The following is a 17,499-nucleotide window of genomic DNA, read 5'->3' as shown; positions in this document are numbered from 1 at the left end:
ATTTTTATTATTTTCAACGTGCCTCCAGTTTTTTTTTTTAACATTTTATTTGTTTATTTGACAGAGAGAGACACAGTGAGAGAGGGAACACAAGCAGGGGGAGTGAGAGAGGGAGAAGCAGGCTTCCCACCGAGCAGGGAGCCCGATGCGGGGGCTCGATGCCGGGGCTCAATGCAGGGCTTGAAGCGGGGCTTGAAGTGGGGCTCGATCCCAGGACCCTGGGACCATGACCTGAGCCGAAGGCAGACGCTTAACGACTGAGCCACCCAGGCGCCCCATTGTGCCTCCAGTTTTAAGAGAACATGCCAGTCTTCGTGTGCGTGGGCAGATTTTTTTTACTTCAAATGGGCTTAAGCATTCAATCATATTTCCAAGGCCAATTCTGTATCTTGATATAGACTTGTCTTTCGATAAGGACTTACCCCTTTTTTTTAAACTTATTTTACGATTTTATTTATTTATTTGAGAGAACCCTAGTGGTTTAGTACACGCAGGTCAGTCTCCAGGGATGTGGAAGGATAAAGAGGGGTCATCCAGTCTTCTTTCTCACTCTTGGTCTTCTTCTGACCTGGTCCTAAGGCAGACCTTCTTTGATGTGCCCACGCCCCTCCTAGGACTCGTCCCCCAGGCGCAGGCTATACTTCTTGTACCATCTCTGCCGCATGCCTTTGCCAGGGTGCTGCTTGGGCTGTGTGGAGAGTGCCGTCCACATCCTGTGCGTGGCTTCCTCAGAGACTGTGCCGTGTGCCCAGCTTCGTGGCCCTGCCTTTGCAGTACATTCTGAATTGTGTTGGCTGGTTGGGGGGCTGGAGTGGGGTGAGGGTGGGAGAGTCCAAGGAAAAATGAGAGAAAGAGATAGAGTGATGATTTGTTATGCTGTAATTTCAAATTTGACAATAATGCCTTATGTACCTGTCAGGGCTGCAGGCTCTGTTTTGTCAGATGACCAGACAGGTGCTGTCAGGGCAGAGAGCAGGAGGACCAAGGCTTCACTGGTAAAAATGATGGGAGAAGTTGATGAGAGTCCAGAATGAGGAGGCACTTTGAAAAGAAGTTATTGATTCTTGCCAGAAAATGGGTGCTAACAAATAAGCTCTATCCAGCCTCATGTAGGCATCCAGAACTCCTGGCCTTGGCCTTCGTAACTCACCCAATTTCTGTTGAAACAGCATCTGTGTGTGTTGACCTTATCAGGAGTAATAGATCTGGAATAAACAAACATGTTTGGTGATGGGTCGCAGAGGGCACAAACACAGTAGCCAGAGATAATAAAATCGCCTCCTGCTTGAGCACACTTGGGTTTGGAGCTTGGTGTTGCATCCCCTTGGTTGTGACTATGAACCCTGGAAAGTAGGCACGGACTATCAAGTGTGGTATGAATGTTAGATGTAGTGAATGGGCCCCTTGTTTGCCTTTCTTCACTTTTGTCTCCTGTCTTAGCGCTTTTCAGGTCCCTAATGCTGTGTTGACCCTTTTGTAATATCTTAGACGTTACACATCAGGCTATGACTTACGCGAGTTAAGACTACGAAGCATAGGTCCGTTATCTGGGAATCGCCAGCCTTCTCAGATCCCTACACATCCATGACTTCTGGCTGTGCCCATGTCTTCAGGGCTGTGATCCTATCTCTCAGAAGTCACCAGAGAAGTAATCCCTCGTGACTCGTATGTCTTTTCCCTAGCTCACCCTGGAGAAGAGGGAGTGCCCTTGACTTGGATGTGCAACTAATTTGTTTCCATAGAAATAACAAATAGTTACCAAGCACCTACTCTGTGCCATCCACTCTTTTAGGCTCTAGGAATATGGGGTTGCAAAAAGCAAGTGAGGGTTCTGCTCTCAAGAAAATAGAATTAAAGTAGAATTAAAGAGAACTAAAATAGAATTCTAATTAAAGTAAAATTATATCTACTCATATAGAGTAGATTGACAATGGGATCATACTTTGTTGGATGGTCAGGGAAAACCTCTGTGAGGAAAGGGGATTTAAATCGAATTGTGGATAACAGAAAGGAACAAGTCAAGAGAATAGCCGGGAAAGAGCATTCCAGATGGAGGCACGGGCAGTGCAGAAGCCTAGAGATGGGACCGAGCCTGATGAGTGTCACTGGGTTTAGCCTAGAGGGCAAAAGAGAAATGCTTACGGTAAGGCTGCCCAAGCACACAGGGGCTTGTAGGCCAGGTTAGTGGGTTCAGAGTTGTTCTAAGGGCAGCTCTATCTATGAGCTTTAGGTAGGAAAGTGGCATATTCTTTTTTACATGTAAACAATGGTTGTTTTTGCTAAGAATGGATTGTAGGGAGTAGAAGGTGAAGTGGGGAGACTCCTTAGGTTTTGTTGTAACCCCAAATATGACAGTGGCTTGAAAAGGGCAGAAGTAGTAGTGGAGCAGGGGTAGAGGATTAGAGCCCTAACCCAATACTGGAGTTCTTGTCGGAAGGGTTTTAGACACAGACACACACAGATGGAAGACAATGTGAAGACTTAGACAGATGACAGTTGGCCATCTACTCGTCAAGAGGAAAGGTCTTAAAAATCTTGCTGATACCTCAATCTTGGGTTTCAAGCCTCCAGAACTGTGAGAAAATCACTAACTGTGGTGTAAGCCACTCGGACTGCAATGCTTTATTATGGGAGACTCAGCAAACTCATACATGGGAGACCCAAGAGGGGATGTTAAGTCACCATTGGGATGTGTGGACCTGGAGAGTCATGAATGTTGGAGAGATTTGGGGTTTGTCAGTCCAGGGGTGGTACTGAATCCTGGACTGGATGGGAAACCTGGGGTGGGAGCACAGGTAGAAAAAGAGGGCCTGTGGCTGAGCCCTAGAATAGTGAGGGCTGAGCAAGGGGAGAGGGAGTCGTGGTCAGAGAGAAGCGAGAGCTTACCAGTGTGAGTCCACTTGAAAAGTGACCTTTGATCTTTAGTCTCTTGGCCTCATTTTGGATTCATATCTTGCACCTATTTGACTCCTAAGACTCTTCTTTGAATATAGGTTTTGGGTCTTTGCATCAATCTCCTGCCCTGCAGCGCTTGATCACAACACCATTTCTCATTTATTAGGGGTAGGGTGACAAACTGTCCCACTTTGCCCAGGACCGCAGGGTTTCTGGGATGTGGGCCCTTCAGTGCTAAACCTAGGACATTTCTAGGCACATTGGGATGAGTTGGTCACCATAATAAAAGGAAAATTTTGGCAAGATTTATTTATTTCATCTCACTGGCTTCAATGAAAGGTGACTGGTCTAAGAGAATGTCATAACTATTAGAATTATCATCTTTGAAAGGTTTATTTTTTTCCTAGAAACTATCCAGAAATGGGTACTTCCACCATGAAACAAGCCTAACAGTGAAAAACAAGTTTGAGATACCATTCAGTTCCATTATCCCCTACCTAATTTCATTTTAAGAATATTTTCTTGGCTTGAGTTTGTATCATTAGTAATTTCATACATTTTAGGGTGTACATTTTGAGTAATTATCTCCCCAGTGATTTTTTAAGCATTTGCTTCAGTTAACTGAACACTTTAATGAGCCCACGAACAGCATCTTTGGCATTAGACAAAATATAAAATTGGAGCCAGCCACTATTCATTGGGTTTTAGCTGGTCTGGAGCTAACAGATGTTCAAAATCTAAACACAGGACTAAGTTGGTTTACCTTTCGTGGCCCTAATCTGGGTGAATGGAAAAAATGAGGTCCTTCAAGTGTTCAGGTCCAATAAGGAGGGCTCCTGAATCCATCCTGAGTACTTGTTATTCGTTCACATCTCCCTGGCCTATCTTGGTTCTTAAGTCCAAGCCACCCGTCACACTTGGTTCTGCCCCCTCCCTCCACCTGTCCCCTTTCCACCTCTCTCATCCTCAGGGCCTTCCTGGACTGGGCAGGAGGAAATATTAGACACATTTCCAGCTCCATCTGACCAGTGCCTCACTCCCACATCACATGACATGGACATAACTTTATACTCAACCAAACATATGTTCCTGCTAAGGCCCAAACAGCCTAAAGTCAGGGTCAACTTCGGTATTATTTTCCTAGGGCTGCTGTAACTAATCACCATGAGCTGCATGGCTTAAAACAACAGAATTTTATTCTCTTATAATTCTGGAGGTTGGAAGTCTGAAACCAGGGTGTCGGCAAGGCCATGCTCTCTCTGAAGGCTCTGGGGAGAATCCTTCCTTGTCTCTTTGAGCTTCTGGTGGTTGCCCATAATCCTTTGCGTTCTTGGCTTTCGGATACATCACTCCAGTCTTGGTCTCTGGCTTCATATGATGTTCCCCTCTTAGTGTGTCTCTGTGTCCAGATTTTCCTCTTCTAAGGATACCAGTCATTGAATTAGGGCCCTCCCTCGTCCACTATGACCTGACCATAATTTGATTTCACCCGCATAGACCTTATTTCCAAATAACGTTGCATTCACAGGTACTAGGAGTTAGGACTTCATATCTTCATATCTTTATGGAGGACACAATTCAATCCATAAGAACTTCTTGCTGATTAATCCTGTGAAGAAGAGCATTTGTTCATTAACAGGGCTTGATGAAGTCAACCACACACTCAAGATAATAATTGCTGGCTTTCAGGCTTCAATTCTGGTACCAACTCCAGGGTGCGTTTTTTTTTTTTCCCCATACCAACAAGCAATTAACTCAATTCTGACATTATCTACCTGGAGATAGTGACTGATCCCACAGGTTAAGAGCGTAGTCCTAAAGTCTGCCCTTCCCCCTTGGATGCCAATCCCAAGTTCAGGCTGTCATTTGTGCATTTGACTGACCAACTATAAATCAGAGGTTCTAACAACCCCTTCCTTGGGTTCCATTAATTTGCTAGAGTGGCTCACAGAACTCAGAGAAACATTTTACTTACTAGATCACCAGTTTATTATAAAAGGATATAACTCAGAAACAACCAGCCATAGGGCAAGGTATGTGGCAGGGCCTCAGGACTTCATGCTTTCCTGAGATGTCACTTTCCCCACACCTCCTTGTGTTCATGAACCCAGAAGGTCTCTGAACCCCACACTTTTGGGTTTTTATGGAGGCTTCATTATATGGGTATGACTGAGTAAGTCATTGGCCACTGACCTCAATCTTCAGCCTCCTCCACTCCCCAGAGGTCTGGAGAGGGACTGAGTTCTAACCCTTTAATCACAGGATTAGATTAAACCTCTGGTGGTGATCAGCTCATCCTGAGATGACCCAGGGGCTTTCCAAAAGTCACCTCATTAACATAACAAAGGACATCTCGGATAGCTCTTAATACTTAGAAAATTCCAAGAGTTTTAAGAGCTCCTTGCCAGGACCTGGGATGAAGATCAAACATATATTTCCTATTATAAATTACAATATCACAAGGCAGGATGGGGTAGTGAAAATGGTACAGGACGTGGAGTCAGAAGTACCGGAGTGCGCCCTTAGCTGAGGTTTCGCCTGCTGCAGTTTCGCTTCCCACCTCCCTTCCTCGACGTTTCAGTTTCCCTGGGGACAACTGCGCAGAAGTAACTGCGCCTCCTTCTGACGAATCGTCAGCCAATCAGTAGTAGCGTAACGCTAGGTCACAGTGCCCGCGTCACTCGGCATTCATGTCACTTCATCTTGGCACGTAGGCCTTTTATCATCTCACATCATCACTAGGAGGAGGGTGAGTACATAATGAGATGTTGGGAGAGAGACCACATTCACACCACTTTTATTACAGCGTATTGTTATAAGTATTCTATTTTATTATTGTTGTTGTTAATCTCTTACTGTGCCTAATTGGTAAATCAAACTGTATCATAGGTATGTACGTATAGGAGAAAACATAGCATAGATAGGAGAAAACTCGGTACCCTCCTCAGTTTCAAGTATTACTGGGGGTCTTGGAATGTATCCCCTGTGCACAAAGGGAGACTATTGTGTTTAAATCCTGGCTCCACTACTCATCTGAGAAGACTTGGGCAAGTCACTTACCTTTTCTGATTCAGTTTCCTTGTTTGTAAAGCCAGTGTCTTATCTACCATGCATAGCAGCTGTAGTGAGGTTCACATGAGATAGTTTACACAGCGCATCTGGCTGAATGTTCCATCCATGCTCTCAATGCTATCCCACTTCACTGCCCTTTTATTTATTTTTTGAAGATTTTTTTTTGGGGGGGTGTTGAGAGAGAGAGAGTGAATGCTTGGAAGAGGGAGAGGGAGAGAGAGAATTGTAAGCAGGTTCCACGCTCAGTGCAGAACCCAATGTGGGGCTTGATCCCAGGACCCTGAGATCATGACCTGAGCTGATACCAAGAGCTGGATGCTTAACTGACTGAGCCACCCAGGCGCCCCTAAAGATTTTATTTTTGAGTAATTTCTACACCCAGTGTGGGGCTTGAACTCACGACCCCAAGATCAAGAGTTGACACGCTCTACTGACTGAGCCAGCCAGGTACCCCCCTCCCTTCCCCTTAAATTGAGCTGACATCATGTAAATTAATTTGCAAGTTTCTTTGTACTCTTCATAGAATTTAAACATTATAACTGTATGGCTAATGTTGAGATTATTAACCAGTCTGAGCATTACTCAAGTTTTTTATTTTAAGAGTGACTCTTTTTGGGTTTGATTGATAATTTTGGAAATGCAGTAGGAAGTGCCTTTTCCATCACAAAGTGGGTGGTGTAAGGTCCATCACAGGAAACTTTATAGATAATCAAATATCTTGGTGTGATTAGAAACAACTGCCTTAGGAATTTGGTTGGAGTTGATTAGCCCTAATGATTTCTTGTGGCTCTGGGCCATCTATTTTATCCTCAGGAATTTGTGAGGTATTTAGGGGCAGGATTTGCCTCTTTCTGTTAACTACCGCCATCAGTTAGGAATTATGTTTGGTTCCTGGGAACAGAGCTGATTTCAGTGGCTTAAAAAACGTAAGGACTTATCGTTTTTTCTAACAATAAATATTGGGAGGTAGTCAGTCTAGGGAAGGTATGGCTGCACCTTGGTCCTTGGGACCCAGGACTCTTCCAGTTTTCTGCACATTTCTCTTCTTGAGATAGCCTTATATGGGAAAAAAATTTGCAAATCATATATCTGGCAAAGGATTAATATCTACATATATAAGGAACTAACACAATAGCAAAATAATAAAAATGATAATTTAAAGGGGTGCCTGGGTGGCTCAGTCAATTAAACATCCAGCTCTTGATTTCAGCTCAGGTCGTGATCTCAGGGTCAGGCCTCTTGTTGGACTCCGTGCTGGGAATGGAGCCTGCTGAAGATTTTCTTTCTCTCTGCCCCTCCCCACCCTATGCTTGTGTGTGTATGCTCTCTCTAAAAAAATAATAATAAATGATAAAAATGGGCAAAGGACCTGAACAAACATTTTTCCAAAGAAGATATACAAATGGCCAACAAGTACATGAAAAGATACTCAACAACACTAATCACCAGGGAAGTGCAAATCAAAACCACGATGTGATATCACCTCACACCTGTTAGAATGGCTATTCTCAAAAAGACAGAAGATGACAAGTGCTGATGAAGATGTGGAGAAAAACGTACCCTTCTGCACTGCTGGTGGGAATGTAAATTGGTATAGCCATTATGGAAAACAATATTATTAAAATATATATTTTTAAAGATTTTATTTATTTATTTGAGAGAGAGAGAGAGAGAGAGAGAGAGAGTGAGAGAGATCTCGCCCACGAGGGGGTGGGGTTAGAGGGAGAAACAGACTCCCTACTGAGCAGGGAGCCCGATGTGGGACTTGATCCTGGGACTCTGGGATCATGACCTGAGCCGAAGGCAGTCGCTTAACCAACTGAGCCACCCAGGCGCCCCAATATTATTTAAAATATTAAAAAGATGACTATCATATGGTCCAGCATTTCTGCTTCTGGGTATATATCTAAAGGAGATGAAATTAGGATCTCAAAGAGATCTCTTTATTCCCAAGTTCATTGCAGCATTATTTATAATAACCAAGATTGAAAACAACTATATATATATATATATATATATATATATAGTCATAAAAAAGAAGGAAATCCTGCCATTTGCAACGACATGGAAGGACCTTAAGGGAATTATGCTAAATGAAATAAGTCAGACACAATGTACCATCTCACTTGTATATGAAATCTAAACACAAACTGAACTCAGAAGCATAAATGGTGGTTGCCAGGGGTAGGGGAAATGGGTAAAGGTAGTCAAAGAGTACAAACTTATAAGATGAGTAAATTCTGGAGAGCTAATCTGCAGCATGGTTACTATAGTTGACGATACTGTATTGTGTATTTGAAAGTTGCCGAGAGAATAAATCTTAGAATTCTCACCACACACACTAAACGATAGTTCTATGAGGTGATGGATATACTAACTAACCTTATTGTGATAATCATTTTGTAATATATATGTATATCAAATTATCATGTTTTATACCTTGAACTTATACAGTGTTATATGTCAGCTACTTCTCAATAAAGCTAGAAGAAAAAAAAAAAGATAGCCTTATAGTCCAAGATGGCTGCTGGAGCTGGAGCCATCACCTCCATGCTCCAGGCAGAAAGATGGAGCAGAGAGGCATAGAGCCATAACTCCCAGCTGAATCAACACTCAAAGCCCTACCCTCCATTTTATTTGTGATTTGTTTTGTTTTTTTAAATCTCACTAACTATACTGGTCTGTAAGGGAGGCTGGGGAAGTGCAAATATTTTTAGTAGGACACTTTGCCACCCAATAATACAGATAGGAGAGAATGAGTACCTTGGCATTTAACAATCTCTGGCTCAACTCTCTCAACTCATTTGATCATACCTTTTATGATAAAAATGCATTTCCTTTTGCCCAACCACAATTATCAGTCATACTGAAGAGTCACTCATAAAGAAGTAAAGAGTAGTTTTTTTCCCTAGAGCACATAGGGTAATTCTTTAAGTCATGGGAACTTAGTGAAGTCATTCATTTATACAAGTGGTAAGTTGTTTGTGTCTCCTAAATGTCTGGCAAGGTACAAGGCTCTGAGGACAGAGCAATGAGTAAGACAGGCACCTAGTTACAGACTGGTGGAGGAACAGAGGAACATGAATCAAAGTGGCATATAAAGACATGAAGAATTCCTATGTGATGACAAAAAATGACAAGTCTTAGGTAAAATAAAAGGAACGCTCTGGGCACAGAGTTAGGGAAGGCTCTTGACTCTATGGATGAATAGAAATTTGATGGATGGGTTGGAAGTAACGGGTTGAAGGAGCTGTGTGGGTAAATAGCATTCCAGGAATTCCAGGCATTCCAGAAAGAAAGAATAGTACAGATGAAGGCCAACGGTGGGAGGAGCATAGAAAAAGGCCAATTTGTGTGACTGGAGCACCAGAAGCCAGAGGAAGCACCCTGGGACAGGGGGTTAGAGAGGTGGGCGGGAACTAGCTTTGTGGGGATGTGTTAGGCACGTCAAGGATTTCAGTTGTCCTCCCAGAAGCAATGGGAAGTCACTGAATTTTAAGGTGGGGTGGGGTTAAGGGCATGTGAAATGAACATATTAGCTCTTTGAAAAGATTACTGTGTTAGAGACTGGGCTGGATTGAATAGTGGCAGGCAGATTAGACAGGAGTCCAGGTAGGTGATGAATGGCGGCTTGGTACAGGATGCTGGTAGTTGTGGGCATGGGAAGGAGTAGATGGATTCAGGAGGACAAATGTAATTCTGGGGTGGGGACCACTTGACTTTTGAGGGCTGATGATGTTCCAGATGTGTCTTTCTGAGATACAGAATTTCATCTTTAATATGAAAGAGAAAGTGGTTATACTAGATTTATTGCTAGTGATGTTAGATTTATTGATAGATTAGATTGATTGCTCAATTTCAAAATAACCCAGACTTGGGTTAGGATGAGATTTGATCCTGGTTTGGTTCTTAGTGCAATGTTTTTGATTTCATATATTTTTCTACCCCTCAACTCTGGGATTTTGACAAAATGTACACCAGAAACCTCTATGCTCTTGTACAGTCATGAGAGAAGCTGCTATGAGAGTTGTTAACTTTCTTCATTTACCAGAATTTGAGAATTAAAGAATTGAGAGGTTTCAGGTTAAACATGGTGCCCAAGTGCAATGTTTATTATGCAATGTTTACTGTCTCCCATCCTTAATACCACTAAAATGTCAGAGAAAGGATTATACAGCATTAACTCACGAGGACAAAATGAATAGGGAAGGAGAGGGATCCCAACACAATTTTGACATATGGCAAGTAGATGGATTAATGGTAACTGATTTGGGTTTTAGCTTTTCCTGCTATAGCCAATAATAAGCAAGCTGCTTTGTGTCACAAACTCAAGACAAGCTCAGACATTGGTGGCTCTAGATACCTCTGAAGGTGGGGCTGATAAGGGCATTAGTTTAAAAAGGATTCCCTCCCTCCACTTATGATGCTAGACAAGTACCCTTTCTCCATTCTGCATAGATAGGTTTACGTCTAGAGAGGATGAACTGGGGAGTTCCCGGACTAGAGGAAAAGTCAACAGATACTTGGCAATACTTGGAGACATTTTTTGTTGTTGGAACTTGGTGGGAATTTGTTACTGGCATCTAGTGGGCAGATGCCAGAGATTCTGCTAAATATTCTACAACACACAGGACTGCCCCACAACAAAGAATTATCTGCACCAAAACGTCAATAGAGCTGAGGTTGAGAAACTCTGAGTTAAGTGAAAATCTGGGGTGAGAATCCCTGCCTCCTTACCCACTGTAGACATGGGCATGCAAGGCACTACAGGAGATGGAAGAATATCTTGACTGGGAAGTTGACTAGCAAAGACAAATATGCGGACATCTGTATATGTCCCAACAGTGTGACAGGTTTCCTGCCAATCACTCATAAATTCTTCTCACTCTCCCAGAACTTCCATTTATCTTTTTGAGACTGTCTTAAATATGACCAGAGAGCAAAGTCTCACCAGATAGTTGAGGACAGTCTCTTCATGAAAAAATGAAGATAAAAATTAAGAGGGAAAAAGAGGAATCGAGAAAAAAAAATAAAGAATACAAGCAACAGAAGAAAACATTAAAAGTAACTTATAGTATCTCTAGAGAGGTAAGAGATACTATTGCACTTCTTAAACTAGACCACTATGCTATTAACAAGAAAGGGATATTGATACAAGTTATTAGAAACTAAAACTATGAGAGCAGAAGTAAAAATGAAGGGTTGGATAGTAAGTTTGAAGAACTCTTAGAAAATACAACAGAAGGACCAAGAGATGGGGAAATAGGAGAGAAAAATAGAGCCATGGAGGAAAATCTTAAGAGGTCAACATCCAACTAATAGCAATTCCAAAAGAACATGAAGGAAATCAGAAAAGAAAAAAGAAAAAAAGAACAAGAAAGTCCCCCAAAGGATAGGAGTTTCCAGATTAAAGGGCCTGCTGGGTGCCCAGTACAAGAGATGCATATCACCATGAAATGTTATACCAGGAATGAAGAAAGATCTTGGGAACTATCAGAGACGAGAAGAAATCAGTTATCAGGGGAACTAGACTTTTCAACAGAAACCCTGGAAGCCAGAAGTTAATGGAGCATTGCCCTCAGCATTTTGAAGGAAAATTATTTCCACTTAGAATTTTGTATTTTTGCAGAACTTCAGGCAAATGTAAAGGTGGAATAAAAGCCTTTCCAAAGTTATGTGATGGAAGGTATTTAACTTCTATGTATCTTGACTTAGGAATATGCTGCAGGATGTGCACCATCACAAAGGAGGATAAATCAAGACGGAGGAAGCCATGGGACTTGGGATCAGGTCAGGGACCCACACAGTAGAAAGCGAAGGGAATACCTGACTTAAAGTGTGCATTAGGCCCATGGAGCTTGGGCAGAATGTAACAGGTGGATGGAGCACTCCAAAAAGGATGTCTTTAAGGAAAGCAAATGAATACTACATTGTGTAATAAATGCAATGAGAGGAATTTTAGAGAACTGTGGGAGTTTTCAGGATACAATAGTGAAAGTTATATAGAACATTAAATAAATGAAAAATGAGGCAAAGAAAAGAGGATGAACAGGAAAGGAAATCTATTCTGATCGTGCATTTAGAGAGCACTCATTCGATGCCAGGCACTCTTTTCAGCGTTCGCACGTAATTTTTCGTTTAACCCTCACAGCAGCCCATGAAGTGGGTATGGCTACAGTTTTCATTTTACAGTTATGGAAAATGAGGCACAAGGCCACATGGCTGGTACCTGTTGGAGGCAGGATTTCAACCAAGGCAGTCTGGGTTCATAGTCACAACAGTGTAAATTCTATATTGCTTTCATCAAAATAGTGATGTTACTCTTTCGAGGTGACGGTGGGGAGGAGAAATGGGAGGAACTAATGTAACTGCTAGGTTCTAATCTTTGACAGTGGGAAGTAGTAGAAAATGTCCACATGGGAAAGGAAAACAAGAAATAGCAATAAAGCATCTAATATAAAAACATGGAGGTTATGATGGTAGGAAATAGCTAAAAAGAGTTGGGAGTTGTTACCTGTGGGGAATGGGACCGGGAGGTGGAACGAGGTGGGGTAACAGGATGCTCATTTTTCTTTTAGCCTTACAGTGCAATTTGACTTTTTAAAAACAATATACTTGTGTTATTTAAGAAAAGGTTAAATAAAGATAAAAGGAATAAAGGAGTTTTTTAGTTTTATGTTGGATCACCCAGTTGGAATCTAAGCTGCTGCATGGGAAAGGGTCCCTGTCCCCATCTACAGGGGCACCACACCTTTGATATTCATGGCTGTAGCCATCATGCTGTGACTCCTTATGGGAAGGCTTGTAAGGGGTTCCAGAATGGTGTGCGTAAGTCCAAACCATGCTGAGCTGGTTTGAAATACTATTCATGGATCGTTTCAATTGAAGGAAAATGTCTTCTTGGCTTGGGTTTGTAGATTTAATTAGACAATTTCAGAGTCAAAGTTGTGCTGTTGCCATTTTAGGTTTGAGTCAGACTTTATGAACTCACCGGCAGGGGAGACACTCAGGTCGTATTCATTTATTTATTTATTTTTAAGAGTCTTGCCTCCTGCAGCTATTTTTTCAATCCTTATACACCAGAAGAAAAAGAATCATTGTTAATAAACACAAGGAGTGAAATACATTGATTTTTCTTTTGCTCTTTGGAAGTAGGGCGAGGAGATGTGCACGTCTCAGTAGTAATTCTTGTTTTTGTTCTGAGTCCTTCATTGCATTATTCACCCGGGGACTGCAGAGTGATTTGAATCAGAGCTATGGTAGAAGGGCCTCAGCCCTCCATGGAGAGGCAGGCCAAATGCTCCCATGAATTTGCAGCCCCATTACACATGCACCCTGCTGGGAGGAAGCACTCGGTTTCTTTTGCCAGAAAGTCTGAACAGAACAGGCTTCTATTTAACCATGTGTTATCTTGAAAACTCTCTTCTCATTTTTTTTTTTTTTTTCAGTCTGGAGATTTCTTTAGTGATGCCTCCCATCAGAAAGAAGAACAATGATTCTAGCAGTGACTGAGGAAATATTAATTTCGAATATTCAATAACACATAGGGATGTTTTCCTTGTGGGACATTTATGGAGATTGCACATTTTAGACCATTTGGAATGGATGTTGGGGGGAGGTGGATCCTCGCATACCTTTTAGTTGGAGAAGGATTTGGGGAGAAACTGGAATTTAAAGAGGCCTTTTAATTTTTATCAATTTCTGTCAGGGACAGAGAGCTCCTGTGTCAGTCATATCTCCAAAGAGAGGTTTACTCCTCCAATTACTGCTTTCTAAAGGGCTGTTACTTGAAAGCAATAAGCACAAAGAGACAGTGTCTTAGGACAAATGCTGATGCCTTTTTATTCCTCTTTGCACTCTTACAAGGGAACCACAGTTAGCTAACTTTGCTGTGGCAGCATTAGTGAGTAGCTTCATGGAAAACGTGTACAGTGGTGGGTTATGAAACCAGATTTGGGAAAGCAATTTCTTTATTTATTTAAATTGGAGTATTTTTTATTTTATGTACAATGAGTTGACATTAAAGTAGGTATCTTGGTTATCTGCAGTTAAGGTAGGTTATCTTGGATGACCAATTCAAGGAAGTTCACTTAATCCAACTTAATGAAGCCTGTATCCTTCGCGTGCTGACGGAAACACTGGCGGCACATATTGAGGCCGTATTTCCGGATCAGACCGTGCCGGTTTGAGCAGACGCGGCAAGAACGCGAACCCTGGCCAAATTTCCTCGGATGGCTCCAGTACAGCTGCTGGTGACCCATCTTGCTCTCTCGGATGCAACGAGGCAAAAGGCGGGAAGGCAATTTAAATACAATGCTCAACCTGTTCCTTTCGTTGTGTGATTGCTATAAAGCAAAGCAGTAGATTAGGATCACATGCATAGGACCCCCGGCCACTCCTAGCTCACAGCCCCACCAATAGACCAAATTCTTGTTTCTAGGATTGGTCTGGCAGCTGCTGGCTTCCATTAGGCTTAGAATTGGTGGGCACCAGCCATGCCCAGCTGAGCGTTTCTCGGGTGCCTTGTAAAGGGGCTTGCAGCTGAGCTCTTTAATTTTTAAAATATGTTTATTAAATGATTTCTGTCTTAGTTGGGACTACTATAACAAAATGCCACAGAGTGGGTGACTTAAACCACAGATATCTATTTCTCCCTGTTCTGGAGGTTGGGAAGTCCAAGATCAAGGTGCCAGCAGATTTGCTGTCTGATGGGAGCCACACCCTGGCTTGCAGATGGCCTCCTAGCTAAATGCTCACACGGCCTTTTCTCTGTGCGTGGTGCATGAACGTGGAGAGAGAGTCTCTCTTCCTGTCTTATAAGGGTACTAATCCCATTATAAGGGCTCCACCCTCCGGGCTGAATCTAAGCCTAATCCCCTTGCAAATGCCCCACCTCTAATTACATCACGTTGTGGTTAGGGCTTCAACATAGGAATTTGGGGGCAACATAAACATTCATCTCATGACAATGTTCTATCTTTATTTTTCTTCTTATGATGAAAAGGCAATCATCTTTAAATACCAGTATGATGTCTGGCTTAAGGTATGTGTGCAGTACTTTAGCTGGCTGGCTGAGCCAGTGGGAGAATTCGTAGAAAAGGAGTGTAGGGGCGCCTGGGTGGTTCAGAAGGTTAAGCGTCTGCCTTCAGCTAAGGTCGTGATGCCAGGGTCCTGGGATCGAGCCCTGTGTGGAACCCCATGTCAGGCTCCCAGCTCAGCGGGGAGTCTTCTCCCTCTCCCCCTGCTCATGCTGTCTCTCTCTGTATCTCTCTGTCTCAAATGAATAAATAAAATCTTAAAAAAGGAGTGCTAATTTGGAAGAGGAGAGGGAGTGTGCATGTGTAGAAACCAATGGGCTCTTCTTACCTTCTCGTTATCTGAATGCTTCTCAACATTCAATCAATCAGGGGAGTAAACAGACTAACAGTTTTTAAGCCCAGGGACTGTTTGTGCCACGGTCCAGGCGTGTTTTTGTCAGTTTGACACCAATATTATTAAAGACTTGTTTTCTGTAGGGGAGGGGCTTTGTTGAGACAGTGAATACCAAGGGACTCATTAGGGATTTAACCTCAAAAATAATGTGCCAATGCACTTGAATTCTAAGCAGACCCAGTTGTACTCTGGTCATGCTGTAGTCATGTGACTTATTGACATTATGGTAAACAGTACATTTTTAAAAATTATTTATTTATTTTTTTTAAAGATTTTATTTATTTATCTGACAGAGAGACAGCGAGAGCAGGAAAACAAGCAGGGAGAGTGGGAGAGGGAGAAGCAGGCTTCCCGCTGAGCAGGGAGCCCGATGTGGGGCTCTATCCCAGGACCCTGGGATCATGACCTGAGCTGAAGGCAGATGCTTAATGACTGAGCCACCCAGGCATCCCTAAACAGTACATTTTCTAGTGTTACTGAAAGCATAGAATATTTTGTTCTACCTTTTTTTTTTTTCTTAACAATAAGAGACAAACCACCAAGAGAAGGGGTTTCAAACTTGGGGAGCTTACATAAAATACAGATACCAGGACTTAGATTCAAAACATAAGGATAAGGGCCCACAAATCTGAATATTTAACAAATGCCAAAGATAATTATGCTGCACATGGTCTAAGCATCAAACTTTGGAGAAAAACACCAAACCAAACCACACAAAAAAATCCGATCTTCAAACCCTCTCTAGCACCAACACTTGTCCCATATATCAAACCCCTTAGGCCTTAGTATGCTCTTAGAAGCTTGGCCTTAATGCCTAATGAGTGGGCTGGAGGCCTAGACTAGCTGGAGTTCCTCAGAGCCCTTTGTAAATAATTGGAGAGCCATCGGTTGGGTACAACACAAGCCAGTCCTGATGTCTCCTTGTAACTGCAGTTTCTGTGGGGGCCCCAAGCCCTTCATGCCCACCATATGGAGTGGCCACGGAATTTTAGTATCCCCCAGAGGCCCCAGAGCCCATGCTTTTATTTGAGAGTCTTTTCTTCCAAGTAAAATGAAACTCCCAAGGCTTTCTCTTTGATTCGTGGGGGCAACTATGAATATTCCCTCTCTCTACCCAGCCTCTACCAAGAATACTTTAATTCAGTGGGGTTGAGGTCCCCTGAAGTTTCGTGACCAATTCTGACAGAACAGAACAATAATATACTCAGGAGCCGACCCTTAAAGTCCTCAGTGAAATATTTGGCTCGCCTCCTCCTTCCATTTGTGCTATGTGAAAGAATACCATGGTGTGACCTGGTATATTGTTTTTGGATAATTCTGCAGGCTAGTCTTGAAATGAATGCTTATAGGAAGCTGTCAAGATGAATCTAGTATTAGGCAATAAAGGTCGGCCGGGGGTGGTTTAAATAAAGGTACTTGCTTGGGATTGTTTAAAATAATGGAGCTCTTAGGTGAGAAGTGAAAATAGCCAACACGGCTGGTTGCTGACAGCACACGGGGCGTTACCCTTTTGTGTGAAGTCATTGGAAGAGAGATGAATTATGTTTCCTGGGCGGATTTTTTTTTTTTTTTTTTTTTATGGAAGGTGGGTGGCAGCAGGGATCTATTTTTATTTAAAAGGCTTGAGAAGTGCAGTGGAATGGCTGCAGTTTGCAGTCAGGTCTTTGCCTTTGTTTGACAAGGCCCGAGCCACTGGCGGCAGAAGAATGGTAGTCCTGCCCCATTGCTGTGGCACTTCGCCGAGATGCTTTATAACATTTGGGCAAGTTTGCCATTATCCTTGTGTCTTAATTTCTCACTTCCTTAAATATGACTTAACGCCTCGTGGCATGACGGGATTTCCTTAAATGTTGGCAGATTGCTTTATATGTTCAGATGTGCGAAGGGAAAGTCACCCAGTTTATTAATTATGCATTGCAGTTAATAATCATATAAAGCTGTCAAGTGATCAGCTGTAGGAGGTGTGTGAGAAAAGGACTGTTAAAACAGCAGCGGTTGCTGCTATAGGTAGGGCTCTTCCCTGTTGTGCTCATAACCTTTTAAAGAGATGCACAGTTCTAACTTCAAAGCCCTATTTCATGAAAATTGTGTTCTGGATGG

General features: G+C 42.5%; 2 protein-coding genes across 6 annotated transcripts in view; one reads left to right on the top strand and one right to left on the bottom strand.

Moving 5' to 3' along the window:
• The window catches only part of NCALD (neurocalcin delta), a 373,105-nt gene that overhangs the window by 27,037 nt on the left and 328,569 nt on the right, over window positions 1–17,499 (top strand). For 3 of the 5 annotated variants that reach the window (XM_027622133.2, XM_027622079.2, XM_027622089.2), the window contains exon 1: window positions 5,615–5,644. The exons of the other annotated variants lie outside the window; for them this stretch is intronic. The gene's annotated coding sequence lies outside the window, so the exon portion shown is untranslated. Of the gene's footprint in view, window positions 1–5,614; window positions 5,645–17,499 lie in introns of those variants that run through there. 5 annotated transcript variants of the gene reach the window in all.
• Window positions 13,949–14,254, bottom strand: LOC113937604 (40S ribosomal protein S29-like). The gene has a single exon (XM_035727299.1). The coding sequence runs from the start codon at window positions 14,226–14,228 to the stop codon at window positions 14,058–14,060; it is 171 nt and encodes a 56-aa protein (XP_035583192.1). The 5' UTR covers window positions 14,229–14,254; the 3' UTR covers window positions 13,949–14,057.

The sequence above is a fragment of the Zalophus californianus genome, chromosome 4 (genome assembly GCF_009762305.2).
Source record: "Zalophus californianus isolate mZalCal1 chromosome 4, mZalCal1.pri.v2, whole genome shotgun sequence".
Taxonomy (NCBI): Eukaryota; Metazoa; Chordata; class Mammalia; order Carnivora; family Otariidae; genus Zalophus; species Zalophus californianus.
The sequence above is the reverse complement of the archived record's forward strand: the minus strand, read 5'-3'. Positions and strand labels throughout refer to the sequence as shown.

What these genes read in the sequence shown, in the direction of transcription:
- LOC113937604 (XM_035727299.1), bottom strand. Translation starts at nt 14,228, where the DNA reads ATGGGTCACCAGCAGCTGTACTGGAGCCATCCGAGGAAATTTGGCCAG.